Source organism: Oncorhynchus masou, chromosome 8 (assembly GCF_036934945.1).
Source record: "Oncorhynchus masou masou isolate Uvic2021 chromosome 8, UVic_Omas_1.1, whole genome shotgun sequence".
In the NCBI taxonomy this organism is placed as follows: domain Eukaryota; kingdom Metazoa; phylum Chordata; class Actinopteri; order Salmoniformes; family Salmonidae; genus Oncorhynchus; species Oncorhynchus masou.
The window spans coordinates 19074865-19095309 of record NC_088219.1 but is presented as its reverse complement, the minus strand read 5'-3'; the positions used below and the strand labels follow the sequence as shown (position 1 = coordinate 19095309).

The window sequence follows — 20445 nt, the reverse complement described above, 5'->3', positions numbered from 1 at the left end:
CAACTTACTATAGCTGTATTTTCAGTGAAACGATGGCAAACAAAATCATTCTAAAAAGACAGTTCACTTTTTTATTACTTCTCCCAGAATTTTACATTTTGTTTGTAACAAAATATAGAATTTTAAACAGTGAAAAAAATACTATGAAGCTTTTGAACAGCACATTTTACACTTTGCTAAGTAATTGGGTAAGGGTTGCATTGAGGAGGATAAACATTGGAGCAAACTTGCATTCCTATCAGTGCATTGCCTCATCACATGTTCTCTACCAAAGGCGTATTGATATGTTCCATGTATTACAGTACATTCCATAATTGTCCTTAGTCATTTGTAAATACACTGGACTCTTGTATGCTGTGCGGCAGCTTTTGATCATGCAACTTTAAATCAACACAATCTGTACTTGCAAACAAATCTGACTCAGACCTCAGTCTCAAGCAGGGATTTAGAAAGCCAGATATGTCCAGTCTGGCTTTCTAAATCTCTGCTCTCAAGTAAGAACTTGACACGCATTCTCATCCACTGGTAAATAAGTCACTACTATTTGGGATGATTAACACGCACACACCATGATTGTCCTTGAATTACACTTTGGAAATTTAGGTAAGAAAATGTCTAATACCATTCAAACTTGTGTTACTGCAGCCTCTTAGTCCCCTTGTACAGTACTTACTCACACATGTATTTCTGTTTAACTCTGAGACCCTTTGGTTTGAGGGAACATAAACACACATACAACCTTGATCTTAACAATTTAGAAAATGAAGGATATTACTAAACAAATCCCAAATTAGGGAAAACAAGTTAAAAGGGCTTTGCTCCAGTTCCATCTGACAGAATGCATTTACATGTATCCAGGTAGACATATTTTGGTGGATTTCAAAACATATCTCAAATAAGTACTGTATTATACCAGAATAATACATAGGAAAATGTAATAATAAATTAGGTCATGCATAAGCCTCAATGATAAACATAGTATTTTAAATAGCTGTGTTTTCAATTGGACACATTCTCATGAGCCCAACAACACACATCAAGCCTATGAGTTACAGTTTGACATGTAGTCTACTTGCATATCTAGATAGCTGGTTAGGTTTACGCTTTTTTTCAGCCTTGTATTTGACACAATATTAAATAAAGAGATGAATTTGTAGATTTAGGAGGCCAAGCCCAGCAGAAATCCCCCAGCAAAACCTCCTGTAAGGACAATATTCTTCTTCACAAATGTCTGCACCTGGTAAAAAGAAAAACACAAATGCATGGTTAAGTTTAGGAGAGTATTGATAAGGATTGGTCTTAGTATGGAAGCCCGTTCCTTATGAGCCCAAGCCCAAAATGACAAAACGTTAAAGTTATGAGTGTGCCATTATATAACACATAGCCTACCACATATTATGCATATGGCAGCAAAACAAAACTGATTTAAGTCTTTCGTACATAATTGGTCTAGCTTATACTCTAAAATTAAACAGATTTGAGTAGTGACCTTTGGGTGTGGACTCTATTATTATGCATATTGGATGGACTGGTTACCTTATGTGACGCTCCAAAATGTCTATCCATGAGTCTGGGAGAGAACGTATAGCCCTAAGCAATTGATTTTGCAGTGCGACTTAGTTAGCCAAGAATTAGTGAATTTGCATTTGATTTTGATAGCCTACTAAATAGGGATTTTAAGAATTAATTGACACATTACCTTCAGCTATACAGAATATTTCCTTCTGCTCTCCTTTATTCCTTTCTTAAGTGCGCAGAAGGGCTGTCAACAGTGTAGTGAAATATGTTTCCTTGTGTAAACATGTCACTATTGATGTGATTTCACTTGCCCTAATTAAGCACTGGGTAGCTGCAGGAACAGGGTTGGAGAGCCCATGGCATACAGAGTTTGGGGTGGAATATCACCTGTCCGGCAGCTAGAGCATGCTCCTCAAACAGTGGTTGGTTTATGCATGGAGTGAAACTAGTGTTCTTATATTTACTCCTCAACTGCTCATATTAAGAACATGCGCCACTGTAAAACCGAAGTAGCCTACAAAGCAGACCCACAGGAAAGCGCACAGCCTTCATTTGCAATTTGTGTGCGTACAGAGATGACATGTCACTTTCCCCCTGCCCATTTGATAATGGACCATTCTAAATCTAAACTAATTTTACATATTAGTAATGACAAGATTCAATTGAGAATAGTCTGATGGGTGAAAATATGATCACTTGATGAGATGACAGCTGTGCAGCATAAGGTTTGTATCATTACTAAAGTTGCTAAATCTTGCATTACCATTTTTACGCTCAACATAGCCACACCACGAGCACTCGCTCTGTAATGAGAAAAATATCCTCAAATTCAATTTACTATAAAATCTGATAAAATGGCACAGGACTTAAGCATATCTTGTCAGTCAAATTAACAAGCCTACAGCATGGAGCATAGCCAGATAACATGGGCCTACAGTAGGCCAACTCATATTCTGTTCTTCTGAATTACATTTTCTTCGTAATGTAACGACCCTGGGTTTATAAGCGCGGAAATCGAACCTGCCGCATGAGCATGCTTTTGCGGCACAGTCGATAGCGCGCAGGACCTCGGGCTCGAAGGTCGAGGGTTCGAGACCTGCTCCCTGCCGTTTCATTACACTGGTGTCAGAAGTGATCGGACCTTGCATCCACAACAGTGCGTGTGCAGTCGATAGCGCACATGACCTCGGGGTCGAGGGTTCGAGACCTGCTCCCTGCTGTTTTATTACAATAACATTAATGTTTTAGTCCTGACTAAAATAAACAGATTTACTGTGGTGTATATTAAATTGATTTATTAGACTTTTCTAAATGTAGCGGTTCCAAAGGCGTGCATCAGGGACTGTATGCAGAGGATAAACTTTACCTTGATACTAGCAGTCTTTTGCATGACAATAACCATCAGACAAAATGTAATTTGTTTCGGGGAACACCAAAACTCAGGCTTCTTTAAAACTTAAATAAGTTGAACTCGCACCTTTAAAAAAAAAAAATTATTTCACCTTTATTTAACCAGGTAGGCTAGTTGAGAACAAGTTCTCATTTACAACTGCGACCTGGCCCAGATAAAGCATAGCAGTGTGAACAGACAACACAAAGTTACACATGGAGTAAACAATTAACAAGTCAATAACACAGTAGACAAAAAAAAAAAAAAAAAGAGAGTCTATATACAATGTGTGCAAAAGGCATGAGGAGGTAGGCGAATAAGCTAATGTGAAGTGTGAATCAGATAGAAAACATCCACCATTTTATAGTAGACCATGATGACCCCTTACCTCATCCACTTTTGTCCTGACTTCCTTACTGGGCTTTTCTGTATTCAACTTCAGCTGCTTCTTGGCCTTGTTTACATCACGCTCCACTCTCTTCCAGTCCACTTTGATGTACCCTGTGTGGTTGGCAATCTAGAAGGAAATTAATCACACACCAATAATGGCAATGTGACTGAGGTTGAGCCATAACACACTTCCATGTGTCCTAATGTGAAACATGAGTGTCAAATATGTGTTAAATGTAGGTAAATAAGTCGGTCAGGTGTTGTTTAGAACTATGGAGTTTCAAACACAAAATAAATTAATGCAGAGCATAAGAAGTCACACCTTACCTGAAGCAAAAAGAAGCCTCCACCCACTGCTGAAGCCGCCAGCTTTCCAACTTTCTGGAACAAATACCCAGCACACCTAAGAGGAAAAACAGCTATTAAACAGAGACCTGCCAATTCATAAATGGTTCCAATTGTAGAACACCACAGCAAATTCACATGGCTTATCCATTTACTATTTATTCATATTACACAAATCAGGACTGATTGACTCACCAGCCAGACACTCCACCAATGGCAAGCTGGGTGGCAACATCATACTTCTCTGCTACTGGCCCAGAGTTCTTGCCAAAAATTTTGTTCCACCATCTCTGTTTCTTGGCATAGTCTACCACCTCTTCACTCTTATCTAGAAGATACTCTACCACCTCCTCACTCTTATCTAGAAGAACAAATCACACACAAAAAGAGTCAGAACCGCCACCATGTAACTGTATCTAGTTGTAATTTGATATAGCCAATTATTACATTGATTTCAAAGTCATACGCTTGATCGTCCTTGGCTCACATGACCTTGCAGGACCCTGAAATACAGTGTGCATCTTATGCTGTGTCTGATGCCAGAAAGTAGACTACATTGACCTTTACAAATCCAGGCTTCTGGACACTTGAAAATAGAGGCCTAAAATAGACCAGCCTAGAGACCAGATGGCCATCAATTTCACTTTCAGTCAGACAAACTTGTGATCAGCTCAGCAGTCGAGAGATTTGGTCTGTCTCAAGATCAAACACACTGACCTGGCAGACACAATCCTTTTTGATGCATACCATTGATAGTGAAACACTTTTGTTTCATTTTATGGAATTGGCCCTGTTTGTTTTAAGGTCAGTGCTATCCAGGATCCTTGTGACATCCCTACCCTAAAAGCCCATTTATGCTTGATCTGAAAATGTGGTCGGAGGCTCCGTATGGAGGATGTGACGCAATTGCGGTGCCTTCGGAGGCATGCAAAGACCAAAGGATCATCGATGCTTGGCTGTCATTTAACAAATAAATATAATTGTAAAAAATTGCCTGCGCTACAGACAGCGATACCGGTCTTCTAATACAGGACTAGTAAAATGCCCAGTGCACAACTTAAAAATATATATAAATAAGGCCTCCCGAGTGGCGCAGCGGACTAAGGCTCTGCAGAGCAGTGCTTGAGGCATCACTACAGACCTGGGATTGATCCCAGGCTGTGTCACAACAGGCCATGACCGGAAGTCTCACAGGGCGGAGCCCAATTGGCTCAGCATCATCCGGGTTAGGGAAGGGTTTGGCCGGGGGCTTTACTTGACTCATAGTGCTCTAGTGACTCCTTGTGGCGGGCTGGGCACCTGCAGGATGACTTTGGTCTTTAGTTCAACGGTGTTTCCTCCGCCACGTTGGTGCAGCTAGCTTCCGGGTTAAGCGGGTGGTTGTTAAGAAGCAGGTCATGATTTGGAGGACGCATGACTCGACCTGCACCACTCCCGAGCCCGTGGGGGGGGTAAAAGCAATGAGACAAGATCGTAATTGGATCGCAATTGGGTATCACAAAATTGTGGAAGAAAAAGTGGGTAAAATACAATATATATATATATATATATATATATACACACACACATACACACAGTACCAGTCAAAGGTTTGGACACAACGACTCATTCCAGGGATTTTATTTTTACGTTCTTTATTGTAGAATAATATTAAAGACATCAAAACTATGAAATAACACATATGGAATCATGTAGTAACCAAAAAAGTGTTGAACAAATCCAAATTTATTTTATATTTGAGAGTAGCCACCCTTTCCACACACTTGGCATTCTCTCAGCCAGCTTCATGAGGTAGTCACCTGGAATGCATTTCAATTAACAGGTGTGCCTTCTTAAAAGTTAATTTGTGGAATTTCTTTCCCTCTTAATGTGTTTGAGCCAATCAGTTGTTGTGACAAGGTAGGAGTGGTATATAGAAGATAGCCTATTTGGTAAAACACCAAGTCAGTATTGTGGCAAGAACAGCTCAAATAAGCAAGAACTTTGAAAGTTTATTCAACTGCAGTGGGAAAAACCATCAAGTGCTAGGATGAAACTGGTTCTCATGAGGACCGCCAGAGGAAAGGAAGACCCAGAGTTACCTCTGCTGCAGAGGATAAGTTCATTAGGTTGAATTGCTGTAAAGAAACTACTAAAGGACATCAATAAGAAGAAGAGACTAGCTTGGGCCAAGAAACACGAGCAATGGACATTGGACCGGTGGAAATCGGTCCTTTGGTCTGATGAGTACAAATTGGATATGTTTGGATCCCAACTGCCGTGTCTTTGTGAGACGTAGAGTAGGTGAACGGATGATCTCCACATGTGTGATTCCCACCATGAAGCATGGAGGTGGTGGTGTGATGGTGCTTTGCTGGTGACACTGATTTATTCAAAGAATTCAAAGCACTTAACCAGCATGGCTGCCACAGCATTCTGCAGCGAGATGCCATCTCATCTGGTTTGTGCTTAGTGGGACTATCATTTGTTTTTCAACAGGACAATGACCCAAAACACACCTCCAGGCTGTGTAATGGCTATTTGACCAAGAAGGAGAGTGATGGAGTGCTGCATCAGATGACCTTGCATCCACAAATCACCCGACCTCAAACCAATTGAGATGAGTTGGACCGCAGAGTGAAGGAAAAGCACCCAACAAGTGCTCAGCATATGTGGGAACTCCTTCAAGACTGTTGGAAAGCCTTCCTCAGGAAAAAGAGAGGCAGGGGAAGTCCTGTGTGGCTCAGTCGGTAGAGCATGGCGCTTGCAACGCCAAGTGTTGTGGGTTCGATTCCCGCTGGGGCCACCCATATGTAAAAGTAGTGGCCCCAGCCGACTTGTAAGTCGCTTTGGACAAAAGCGTCTGCTAAATGGGATATATATATATAAGTCAGAGAGAGGCAGGAAGAGGGTGAGCTTGAATCAGTTAAAGTGCAGGGGAAAGGATTTTTTTTTTTTTTAAACAAGAATGGTAGAAAGTGTAAGCAGAGTGTACTGTACACCGGATCGAAGACAGGAGGAGAAATAGAAGTGATTGAGGGCAAAGTATCAGAGGGGGAAGGTGTGAAGTTCTCAGAGCCCGAGGCTTGCACCGAGAGTCAGGATAAAGAAGAGTCTGGTAGGAGTGAAATGTTTGGAAAAGTGGACCCTTTCCTTTTGGCTGATACATTTGTGGTTTCAGGATGGGTGAAAACAGAGTTGGGTGCTGTAGAATCAGTAAAGGTAACCAGAAGTGATTGAAGAATTGTTTTGCTCTCAAGAAAAGGACACCATTGAAAGAAGTGATTACTGGGGTAGCGGTAAATGTGAAAGTTAACCAACTGAAGGGGAAGATTCCCGGTGTCGTTTGGAGTGAAGCAGACAGGGTGGTGTGAGTGGTGAAACAGAAGAGACGGTCTGTCCTTTTGAGTTGATGTTAATGTTGATGTCCTTACCCGACAAAGTGATGTTAGGATATATATACTCCCGGTCAAAGGTTTTAGAACACCTACTCATTACAGGGTTTTTTTCTTTCTTTTTACTATTTTCTACATTGTAGAATAATAGTGAAGACATCAATACTATGAAATAACACATTTGAGTTACAGGGTGTGGTGGTGTCCCGCCCTTTTAGACTGTTGGCCTGAGGAAGGACTAGATAGATTTAAATAGTGGAGAAGGGTGGTGGGTTGTTGATTTATTTTCTATAAGGGAGTTATACTCCAGCCTCTTAGGTAGCAGTAAAGGAACATTTGATGCCAACCGCCATTAAACCTCATCGAATAACAAAAATAAGTGGTTAGTAATACTACAAGATTGGACAAGAAAGTAGGCGGGGTCCCATAAAATGGCCTTCACTATCCCCTATAAGAGACCTCAGTAACGGCACAGTGAAACATACCAGTCATGTATGCCATATCAGTTAAGGAAGGCTTAATGACATATTATATTACAAAGTTATTGAATGGACGCAATGTGTGTGTCTTAGTTAGTAGTAAATGTTGTGTTAGCTAATGTTAGTAGTTCAGTAGCTGGTTAACCTAACTACCGACCAACACACCCAGCGGCACTGGAAGTTACGTTAGCCAACTACCGTTACAGCTGCTAGCTGAATAGCAGGCGTGGTGACTTGCAAACGGAGGCAAAGATGTGCATTTCACACCGAGTTCTTTCTATCTATCTAGCTAACGTTAACTAACTGCGATTTTTAGCTAGCATAATATTCTGCACATGCTAGTTAACTTTCTGAAGGGCAGCGTTCAAGTGCATTAACGTAAAGAAAGGCAAACGCATGCAGTTTGCGTGCCAGTATTTTATATTTTCAGTCAGATTAAAAACTTTGTGGATAGTTACCTAGATCAATATATTTAAACTATGTATTATATTTCAAATATTTGTTGCTAGCTTGTTTCTCACCTTTTTTCTTCTCGGCCATTTTTTCTCAAGTCACTTCGTTTCAACCCGGATTTGAATCGAGAGCCCATCCGGAATATCACGTGACGGAGCAGAAAACTGGCCGAGTAGAAGAAGAGGCGAAGCGAGACATTCTCCATGTACGGCTGACTGCAGTGTGCGATTCGGCCCACGTTTGACCCCGCCCACCTTTTTTTTGGCCCATCTGAGGTTTGACAGTCACACTGAATACAAACACACACGTTTGCGCAAGGCACACGTTGAATAAAAGCGTATTTAATTTTTGAAGATCGTAAGAAATATTATATCAAATCAAATGTTATTTGTCACATGCACCGAATACAACAGGTGAAATGTAAAATGCTTACAAGCCCGTCACCAACTATGCAGTTAAGAAAATACCAAAATAAATAAAATTAAGAAAACAGTAAGATAAGAAAAACAAATAATTAAAGACCAGCAGTGAATAACAATAGTGGGGCTATATACAGGGGGTACCGGTACAGAGTCAATGGGTCAATGTGCGGGGGCACCAGTGTCGAGGTATTTGAGATAATTATGTACATGCAGGTAGGGTTGTTAAAGTGGTTATGCATAAATAATAACAGAGAGCAGTAGCAGAATGGGGGGAGGGGGGCTGCAAATAATCTGGGTAGCCATTTGATTAGCTGTTGAGGAGTCTTATGGCTTGGGGGTTAAAGCTGTTTAGAAGCCTCTTGGACCTAGACTTGGTGCTCCAGTACCGCTTGCCGTGTGGTAGCAGAGAGCACAGTCTATGACTAGGGTGGCTAGAGTCTTTTACGATTTTTAGGGCCTTTCTCTGACACTGCCTGGTATAGAGGTCCTGGATGGCAGGAATCTTGGCCCCAGCGATGTACTGGGCCGTACACACTACACTCTGTAGTGCCTTGCGGTGGGAGATCGAGCAGCTGCCATACCAGGCTGTGATGCAACCCATCAGGATACTCTCGATGGTGCAGCTGTAAAATCTTTTGAGAATCTGAGGACCCATGCCAAATCTTTTCAGTCTCCTGAGGGGGAATATGTTTTGTTGTTCCCTCTTCACGACTGTCTTGGTGTGCTTGGACCATGTTAGTTTGTTGGAGCTCTCAACCTGCTCCTCTACAGCCCCGTCGATGAGAATGGGGGTGTGCTCGGTCCTCTTTTTCCTGTAGTCCACAATCATCTCCTTTGTCTTGATCACTTTGAGGGAGAGGTTGTTGTCCTTGCACCACAAGGTCAGGTCCCTGACCTCCTTCCTATAGGGTGTCTCATCATTGTCAGTGATCAGGCCTACCACTCTTGTGTCATCAGCAAACTTAATGATGATGTTGGAGTTGTGCCTGGCCATGCAGTCATGAGTGAACAGGGAGTACGGGAGGGGACTGAGCACACACCCTTGAGGGGGCCCCCGTGTTAAGGATTTGTGGTGGATGTGTTGTTACCTACCCTTATCACCTGTGGTACGGGCCATCAGGAAGTCTAGGATCCAGTTGCATAGGGAGCCATTTAGTCCCAGGGTCCTTAGCTTAGTGATGAGTTTTGAGTGCACTATGGTTTTGAATGCTGAGCCGTAGTCAATGACTAGCATTCTCACATAGGTTTTCCTTTTGTCCAGGTGGGAAAGGGCAGTGTGGAGTGCAATAGAGATTGCATCATTTGTGGATCTGTTGGTGAGGTATGCAAATTGGAGTGGGTCTATGGTTTCTGGGATAATGGTGTTGATGTGAGCCATCACCATCCTTTCAAAGTATTTCATGGCTACAGACGTGAGTGCTACGGGTCGGTAGTAATTTACGCAGGTTACCTTAGTGTTCTTGGGCACAGGAACTATGGTGGTCGGCTTGAAACATGTTGGTATTACTGCCTCAGACAGGGAGAGGTTGAAAATGTCAGTGAAGACACTTGCCAGTTCGGAGTACACATCCTGGTAATCCGTCTGGACTTCTTATAAGCTTCCTGGTTAGAGTCACGCTCCTTGAAAGTGTCAGCTCTACCCTTTATCTCAGTGCGAATGTTGCCTGTAATCCATAACTTCTGGTTGCGGTATGTACGTACAGTCACTGTGGGGACGATGTCCTCGATGCAGTTATTGATAAAGCCAGTGACTGATGTGAAGTACTACTCCTCAATGCCATCGGAAGAATCCCGGAACATATTCCAGTCTGTGCTCGCAAAATAGTCCTGGAGTTTAGCATCTGCTTCATCTGACCACTTTTTTATAGACCGAGTCACTGGTGCTTCCTGCTTTAATTTTTGCTTATAAGCAGGAATCAGGGGGATAGAATTATGGTCAGATTTGCCAAATGGCGGGCATGGGAGAGCTTTGTGTGTGGAGTAGAGGTGGTCTAGAATTTTACTCGGGTTGCACATTTAACATGTTGATAGAAATTCAGTAAAACTGCATTAAAAAAAATGAAAACTCTCTGGGTAAATAGAAAGGTCTGCTGCTTATCATATGATACTCCACCTCAGGCGAGCAAAACTTTTGAGACTTCCTTAAAGTACCAGCAGATGTGTTGTAACACTTTTTGCTTCATGCTATATTTGAGACAAGCTACTGACAGTGTTTGCAGTGAACAACAATGTATTTTTATGCATGTCATGTACTGTTAGAATTGTGTTGATAAATGTTATAACTTTAATATATTATTTAATTGAGCATATCAGTGCAGTTACTACCTATCTTGATTTATAATCCTATTTACTTTCCTCATGAGAATAGAGACATACTATACCATATAGACATACTGACAAGCTGAATGTGCTTTGTACATTAAGTTATACCAGCTCCAGTGAAGAGATCAGAGACTCGGGTGACTTCTAAGTCATCTTTACTAAACAACATAAACACAATTAACAAAGCAGACAAAAACAAGGTTTGACCACTCCTCAAAAATGGCTTCACTCCTGCTCCTCAAAAGAGGCAAAGACAGTATTTTTCTTGTTGTCAACTGCCTCCACATAGAACATCAACTGCCTCCACATAGAACATCAACTGCCTCCACATAGAACATCTAATCATCTCTCTGTAACTGGAACATGAATGGTTCCTAGAGGATAATATGTTCCTCTTCATCCAGGCCATCATACAACCGTACTTCTTTAAGTGTTGTAATGCGGTCTTCCGTGTCCATCCCAATTACACTATGGAGGGAAACGGTGCCTTTAAATGTTTGCAGTTCACACCACCTTGCTGCCTCTAAAGTGTCCCTTAGAAGAACAACTGCTTCCTTGAAGAAAAAGGAAGAATAAATGAAGAGTAGTGCCTCATTGGGTGACCAAGTCAAATTACACCCCACTTTCACAATACCACCATGCAAACAAAATCCTCTATTACTAAAGGGGTTTTCAGTGATATCTAGAACTACTCAACAAGTCATCACAACTATTATATCTTTCCATGCATCAAGCCTTCAGCATTACACGCAGACTATATACCCAGTTCACAGCTCGCCGTGCATTTGGTTTTCAGTATCGTCTAGAAAGAAAACAGATTGCTGTCATTAAGTAATGTAAGGGAACCTCTAGGGATGTGTGTACTAGGCACCAGCATCGCCTAATTTGCTGCATGTTTTCCTTTTAAAAAGAAAATCACACAATCGGATGGGGATCCCAAAAAAACATATCCACTAGTGATGAGAATTTCATAATTTATACATGCTTTAATGAAATCACACTGTGCTTCCATTGCAATGTACAGAGCGTACTGTAACTTAAGAAAGAGTATATTAAGTTTGATAGTTATGATAACAACAATAATGATAATAGTAAATAATAATACCCCCCCCCAGGAATATATTTCAGGATGTAGAAGATGTGTGTGTGTGTCTCCCAAGAAGTCACAGCATGTCACATCAGCATCCAGCTCTGCAAGGTGACCGGAAATATGACCGAATACAAGCAGTGTAGCTATTCCCTCCGCAAGGCAATCAAACAAGCTAAGCGTCAGTATAGAGACAAAGTAGAGTCGCAATTCAACGGCTCAGACACAAGAGGTATGTGGCAGGGTCTACAGTCAATCACGGATTACAAAAAGAAAACCAGCCCCATCGCGGACCGGGATGTCTTGCTCCAAGGCAGAATAAACAACTTCTTTGCTCGCTTTGAAGACAATACAGTGCCACTGGTCACGGCCCGCTACCAAAACCTGCGGACTCTCCTTCACTGCAGCCTATGTGAGTAAAACATTTAAACGTGTTAACCCTCCCAGGGCTGCAGACCCAGACGGCATCCCCAGCCGAGTCCTCAGAGCATGCGCAGACCAGCTGGCTGGTGTGTTTACGGACATATTCAATCAATCCTTATCCCAGTCTGCTGTTCCTACATGCTTCTAGAGGGCCACCATTGTTCCTGTTTCCAAGAAAGCTAAGGTAACTGAGCTAAATGACTACCGCCCCGTAGCACTCCGTCATCATGAAGTGCTTTGAGAGACTAGTCGAGGACCATATCACCTCCACCCTACCTGACACCCTAGACATAGGTCCACAGACGACGCAATCGCAACCACACTGCCCTAACCTATCTGGACAAGAGGAATACCTATGTGAGAATGCTGTTCCTCGACAACAGCTCAGCATTTAACACCATAGTACCTTCCAAACTCATCATCAAGTTCGAGACCCTGGGTCTCGACCCCGCACTGTGCAACTGGGTACTGGACTTCCTGACGGGCCGCCCCCAGGTGGTGAGGGTAGGTAACAACATCTCCACCCCGCTGATCCTCAACACTGGGTCCCCACAAGGGTGCGTTCTGAGCCCTCTCCTGTACTCCCTGTTCACCCACGACTGCGTGGCCATGCATGCCTCAAACTCAATCATCAAGTTTGCAGGCGACACTACAGTGGTAGGCTTGATTACCAACAATGACGAGACGGCCTACAGGGAGGAGGTGAGGGCCCTCGGAGTGTGGTGTCAGGAAAATAACCTCACACTCAACGTCAACAAAACAAAGGAGATGATCGTGGACTTCAGGAAACAGCAGAGGGAGCACCCCCCTATCCACATCGATGGAACAGTAGTGGAGAGGGTAGTAAGTTTTAAGTTCCTCGGTGTACACATCACGGACAAACTGAATCGGTCCACCCACACAGACAGCATCGTGAAGAAGGCACAGCAGCGCCTCTTCAACCTCAGGAGGCTGAAGAAATTCGGCTCATCACCAAAAGCACTCACAAACTTCTACAGATGCACAATCGAGAGCATCCTCTCGGGCTGTATCACCGCCTGGTACGGCAACTGCTGCGCCCACAACCGTAAGGCTCTCCAGGGGGTAGTGAGGTCTGCACAACGCATCACCGGGGGCAAACTACCTGCCCTCCAGGACACCTACACCACCCGATGTTACAGGAAGCCCATAAAGATCATCAAGGACAACAACCACCCGAGCCACTGCCTGTTCACCCCGCTATCATCCAGAAGGCGAGGTCAGTACAGGTGCATCAAAGCTGGGACCGAGAGACTGAAAAACAGCTTCTATCTCAAGGCCATCAGGCTGTTAAACAGCCACCACTAACATTGAGTGGCTGCTGCAAACACACTGACTCAACTCCAGCCACTTTAATAATGGGAATTGATGGGAAATATCACTAGCCACTTTAAACAATGCTACCCAATATAATGTTTACATACCCTACATTACTCATCTCATATGTATATACTGTACACGATACCATCTACTGTATCTTGCCTATGCTGCTCTGTGCCATCACTCATTCATATATCTTTATGTACATATTCTTTGTCCCCTTACACTTGTGTGTATAAGACAGTAGTTTTGGAATTGTTAGTTAGATTAATTGTTGGTTATTACTGCATTGTCGGAACTAGAAGCACAAGCATTTCGCTACACTCGCATTAACATCTGCTAACCATGTGTATGTGACAAATAAAATTTGATTTGATTTGAGTATGGTTCTCAATCAGAGGCAGGTGTTGTTAGTTGTCTCTGATTGAGAATCATAGGTAGCCTGGGTTTCACTTTTGGTTTGTGGGTGTTTGTTTCCGTGTGAGTGTTTGTTGCCACACGGTACTGTTTCAGTTTTCATTTATGTTCACATTTATTGTTTTATGTTTCATAGTGTTCAGTTTATATCTTATAATAAACGTTATGGACACTTACCACACCGCGCATTTGTCCTCCGATCCTCAGAAGAGGAGGAATGCCGTTACAAAATGGCCCAAGTAAAAGTCACTCAGTAAAATATTACTTGAGTCAGTCTAAAAGTATTTGTTTCTAAATATACCATTGTATCAAAAGTAAATGTAATTCCTAATATAGTTAAGTATCAAAAGTAAAAGTCTAAATCGTTTCTAATTACTTATATTAAGCAAACTAGACGGCAAAATGTTCTTGGTTTTATTTATTTATCGATTTCCAGGGCACACTCCAACACTCAGACATTATTAACAAAGGAAGCATTTGTGTGTAGTGAGTTCGCCAGATCAGAGGCAATGGCGATGACCAGGGTTGTTTTCTCGATAAGTATGTGAATTTGACCATTTTCCTGTCCTGCTAAGCATTCAAAATGTAACAAGTTCTTTTTTGTGTCAGGGAAAATGTATGGAGTAAAAAGTACATTATTTTCTTTAAGAATGTAGTAAAGGAAAAGTTGTCAAAAATATGAATAGTATAGATATTCCAAAAAACTATGTATATTTACACCATTGCGAGTTTGGGAAACACTGCGTTCAGGCGTCAAATCAATAAGTGCAGATGAAAGCAAAGATACAAAAGAAGAGGCTTCTATAGATTATTGAGATGCACTTATGACAAATCCAACCATCCTCATTCTATCCAAAATCCCCCAGAGCCCTATATTAGACATATTTAAACATTGTGTAGGCCTACCACTTGTACAATACTGAACAGCCAACTAAAAAATACAGCTACAGGCTACATTGAGACAGCTTTATTCACTTTTATACGAGACACCTTTTATTATTAATATTATCCTTGATTATCATGTATGGCATGATGATGACTAAGTAGAACAAAAGTCACATTTTATACTCCAATAAATAATGAACCAACACTATACTTAGTCAAATGTGTATTTTATTAAACAAGAATACAGTTGGTATAAAGGTCTACATACCCAATGAGGTGTTCTGTTAGGGCACATGCAGCTTATAACGTCACTACTGACCCAGTAATCAGATGTAGCTCTACTTTGATCACACAGACCTTACACTGAGAACTGGGTTAGCAGTGGACATCTTGGTGTGAGTGACCCATGTTGAGTCCAGATCCATCTTGAAGATGACCACAATGGAAACAAGTATTTAGACTTTTTTGTGTATATTATCCTTTGCAATTTTGATATATCCGTTGCCTGCTGTAATATTTATATGTGTTTTAAATATGTCCAATCTTTGGACTGTGAAAATCAAACCATTCCCTTGAATAAAAATAGATAGCAATATACATATTTCACCCATGTTGACCTGCCAATTTAAATGCAAGTGTTTGCCTTATTGATTACAAACAACCACTTCTTGACACCCATAAAGACACTATAACAGATTATTTATTATAACTGCATCTCAGTCAACTCAGCAGGGTTGGTTTTAAGCTCCATGTCACATGTTGTGTTTTACATACTGTTTTTAAAAAACACTCTGTAAAAGTGAAAGTGTCTATAACTGTGTGAAAGTGAAATTGTCTATATCTCTGTGTTTGTATGATGAAGAGGGAAATGTCCTATTCATTATAAGCATTCATGAGTGATGTTTATGTTTATTGGCTGGTTAATGTAAACATTATATTGACCAAATTTGACAGTTGACAGCAGAACCACTATTTCCATAATGAATGTAGGTTATCACAATGTTATCTTTTCACCTTTATAAAAAATTATCTACATTTCATTCTAACTATATGGAATCAAAAACTTACTGTCCATATGGTTTCATCCACCAGTACCATACCAATATCCTGGCCAATACCCATAAACAAAAGATCCAAAGAGAATAAGCCATAGCTCATTGTTTGTTTTCAAGGTTTTGTTGTAAAGTGTGATAGTCTGTTGGGCTGTACAAGAAGCTGAATATAGACCTCTGCCTTGAATTAATTCTAAAGTTTGTCACAAGTCAATGGATCACATTATGAATATTCTCACACCATTAAAACATTCAAAATGAAACTTTTTTTTTCATAGACCTACCTGCTGGTTTGTGTGGACCTGTCTCCACTGAACCCCTCGTTTGGTGCCTCTCAGCAGCACTGCTTATTGCTCCACATCCTTCCTGCTTCACTAGACCCTGAATTCTAAGAATCAGATGAAAAAGGTTACTTCCTTGGTTGCAGAAGAGAGTAGTTTAAACATTTAGTTGCCTTATGTTTGTGATGTCAGGGAGGACAGGTTCCTTTGGGTCGCCTTAAAAAGTGTGTGTGACAGAGGAGGGGACAGCTGTCACATTCAATCAAATTTCCCCTGGGTCTCTCCCGGCACCTGGATGGGAATTATGAATTTGTCACTTTTTAGGTACTGTCCCTACAGCCATTTCTTACAGCTCGTTGACACACTCTTACGCATATAGTATAATAACAACATTTTCTTTCAAACATTAGCAGAATTTATATTTCTGTCAAGATAAGAGAACAGTATTTAATTTGACATCTTCTACGGATTGTGTATTATGACTTCTGATTTTAGTGCTTTTTCAAAATGATCTTGTGTCTTTTTATTCCATATGAACAGCATACAACAGACAATGAATCATGCTAGCGAAAGTTTTCCTTTTGATTTCTGACCTCTATTACAACTACGGTATCAGAGCCATGTTAAAAATGAAAAGAGGATTTGGTCATATGATGAAGGCTATTTGAATTACTTTATTACATTTTGACATGTACATTTTAGTCATGTAGTAGACACTTTTATTCAGAGCGACTTAACAGGAGCAATTAGGGTTAAATGCCTTGCTCAAGGGCACATCAACAGATTTTTCACCTAGTCACCTCACATTTCTTTGCAAAAGATCTTAGGGAAAAAAGAAAGGACAACTTTATTTCATGAATTCATTTGATATTAAAATGTCAATAAAATTTGACTTTCAGAACGATCACAAAACAAAAAAGGTTATTGTCATTAAAACCTATTTCTCAAAGTTTCAGATAATTATTAACTTTGTTATGACTTATTCTTGAAACTAAGTACATTACAGGTGTTGTGTTCTGTGATTACATTTTTTGTGTGATTTATTTGACCATTTTATAAACACAAAACAACCACACATGGATACAGTACAATGCCATTCAAATCATTGAGGATGACACAAAAAAGTTTTAAAATGTATTTCCATTGTGGTCCTCATGAAAATAAATGAAAACAAAATATACACAAGATTATAACATGAAAACCAAGTACATCTCAAACACATCTCATCAATAGGGAGGAAACCGTAAAAGGAATAAAATAGATTACCATGTAATGTTCATTGAAAACAATTATACATTCCTTTAAGCCTGTGCAGTTTTATAACATTTTGTCCATAAACCATTTCTTAAGGTTTATCTTAACTTTCTAGCATAGGAATGGATTTTATATGGTTTGGTACACCATTGCATTCCACAACGCCAGTGTTAAGGAAAGAGCTTTTTCCAGCCATGCTCCTATAGCAGAGTGGTCTGATATTGGCAACACTGTCTCTGGTGTGATGGCTATGAGTCTCTAATGAAATAAAAATAACCAGACAGGTAACTGGCGGCAAGGTCATGTATAACTTTAAAACCACCAACAGTTTGATCTGCACCACCCGGAGATCAACTGGAAGCCAGTTTAGTTCCCTGAAATGGTTAGGACCAATGTGCGTCCTAGGGAAGAGCTTGAGTATAATTCTCATTAGTTTGATTTGTGCCGTTTGAAGTTTGTACTTCATATTTTTTGTTATACCACTGAACCATGAGATACAAGCATATTCATAGTGGCACTGTATCAGATGTTTCCAGGGTCCTCATAGTCTCTGTATCCAGGAACTTTGTCCTGGAGTTAACCTTCCCAATGACCTTCAGAGCCATGAGTTCACCTGTCGTGTTGGTCCAGTTCACATCCAAGTATGTAACAGAGCATTTTTCGTTCACCACTTCACTTGACCTAGAAGTTGGAAAAGTTTCTTACTTTGTGTTTGGAACTAAACAGGATACATTCTGTCTTGCCTAAATGCAGAGACAGTTTGTTGTCGGATAACCACTCACTGACTTTAGTCAGTTTGCTGCTTAGGGTCTTTTCAACTGTCTCCTTATTCTTATGTGAAACCAAGAGGGCAGAATCGTCCGCATACAGGAACAAAGGGATGAACAGGCAGAATCCATGTTATTTATGTAGACATGGAAACATGACCACATGATGACAGGCTCATAACACATTTGCCAGAGAGCCATAGAACTGACCCTGATGGTTGATGTAGAGACAGTATTGATGGAAAGGATATCTTAACATTAACTTATTACCAGCGTTTATGCCTTTGATATGGCTTGATATTCCCAAGTATGGATTATCTCCATAAAAAAGACTATTAGTTGACATAAAACTATGAAAACAGAGTGTGGTGGGTGTGGGCCCAGTTCAGCTCTTAGTGCTGGAGTGATCTCATAATCTTTTCAGGAAATCTGAATGTCAATATTTTTGCTGTGCACTCCATTAGAAGTTTTTTATTTGCATAAACATTTTGGTGAATCATACTGACACCAACATCCATAGAGGGGAAACGTTTTAGTGTTTTGAAGTTTTGTATTTCCATTGTGGTCCTCATGAAAATAAATGAAAACAAAATATACACAAGATTATAACATGAAAACCAAGTACATCTCAAACACATCTCATCAATAGGGAGGAAACCGTAAAAGGAATAAAATAGATTACCATGTAATGTTCATTGAAAACAATTATACATTCCTTTAAGCATGTGCAGTTTTATAACATTTTGTCCATAAACCATTTCTTAAGGTTTATCTTAACTTTCTAGCATAGGAATGGATTTTATATGGTTTGGTACACCATTGCATTCCACAACGCCAGTGTTAAGGAAAGAGCTTTTTCCAGCCATGCTCCTATAGCAGAGCGGCCTGATATTGGCAACACTGTCTCTGGTGTGATGGCTATGAGTCTCTAATGAAATAAAAATAACCAGACAGGTAACTGGCGGCAAGGTCATGTATAACTTTAAAACCACCAACAGTTTGATCTGCACCACCCGGAGATCAACTGGAAGCCAGTTTAGTTCCCTGAAATGGTTAGGACCAATGTGCGTCCTAGGGAAGAGCTTGAGTATAATTCTCATTAGTTTGATTTGTGCCGTTTGAAGTTTGTACTTCATATTTTTTGTTATACCACTGAACCATGAGATACAAGCATATTCATAGTGGCACTGTATCAGATGTTTCCAGGATCCTCATTGTCTCTGTATCCAGGAACTTTGTCCTGGAGTTAACCTTCCCAATGACCTTCAGAGCCATGAGTTCACCTGTCGTGTTGGTCCAGTTCATATCCAAGTATGTAACAGAGCATTTTCCGTTCACCACTTCACTTGACCTAGAAGTTGGAAAAGTTTCTTACTTTGTGTTTGGAACTAAACAGGATACATTCTGTCTTGCCTAAATGCAGAGACAGTTTGTTGTCGGATAACCACTCACTGACTTTAGTCAGTTTGCTGCTTAGGGTCTTTTCAACTGTCTCCTTATTCTTATGTGAAACCAAGAGGGCAGAATCGTCCGCATACAGGAACAAAGGGATGAACAGGCAGAATCCATGTTATTTATGTAGACATGGAAACATGACCACATGATGACAGGCTCATAACACATTTGCCAGAGAGCCATAGAACTGACCCTGATGGTTGATGTAGAGACAGTATTGATGGAAAGGATATCTTAACATTAACTTATTACCAGCGTTTATGCCTTTGATATGGCTTGATATTCCCAAGTATGGATTATCTCCATAAAAAAGACTATTAGTTGACATAAAACTATGAAAACAGAGTGTGGTGGGTGTGGGCCCAGTTCAGCTCTTAGTGCTGGAGTGATCTCATAATCTTTTCAGGAAATCTGAATGTCAATATTTTTGCTGTGCACTCCATTAGAAGTTTTTTATTTGCATAAACATTTTGGTGAATCATACTGACACCAACATCCATAGAGGGGAAACGTTTTAGTGTTTTGAAGTTTTGTATTTCCATTGTGGTCCTCATGAAAATCAATGAAAACAAAATATACACAAGATTATAACATGAAAACCAAGTACATCTCAAACACATCTCATCAATAGGGAGGAAACCGTAAAAGGAATAAAATAGATTACCATGTAATGTTCATTGAAAACAATTATACATTCCTTTAAGCCTGTGCAGTTTTATAACATTTTGTCCATAAACCATTTCTTAAGGTTTATCTTAACTTTCTAGCATAGGAATGGATTTTATATGGTTTG

The 20445-nt window shown here is 40.6% G+C and overlaps 1 protein-coding gene across 1 annotated transcript; it reads right to left on the bottom strand.

The window, feature by feature from the left end:
• Positions 1-57: 57 nt before the first annotated feature.
• On the bottom strand, positions 58-8116 carry LOC135544326 (FUN14 domain-containing protein 1A-like). The gene is made up of 5 exons (XM_064971849.1): positions 8018-8116; positions 3839-4004; positions 3626-3701; positions 3297-3425; positions 58-1237 (listed from the first exon to the last, which is right to left on the bottom strand). Exons 1-5 carry the CDS (start codon positions 8034-8036, stop codon positions 1160-1162), a joined length of 468 nt encoding a protein of 155 aa, XP_064827921.1. The 5' UTR covers positions 8037-8116; the 3' UTR covers positions 58-1159.
• Positions 8117-20445: the final 12329 nt, after the last annotated feature.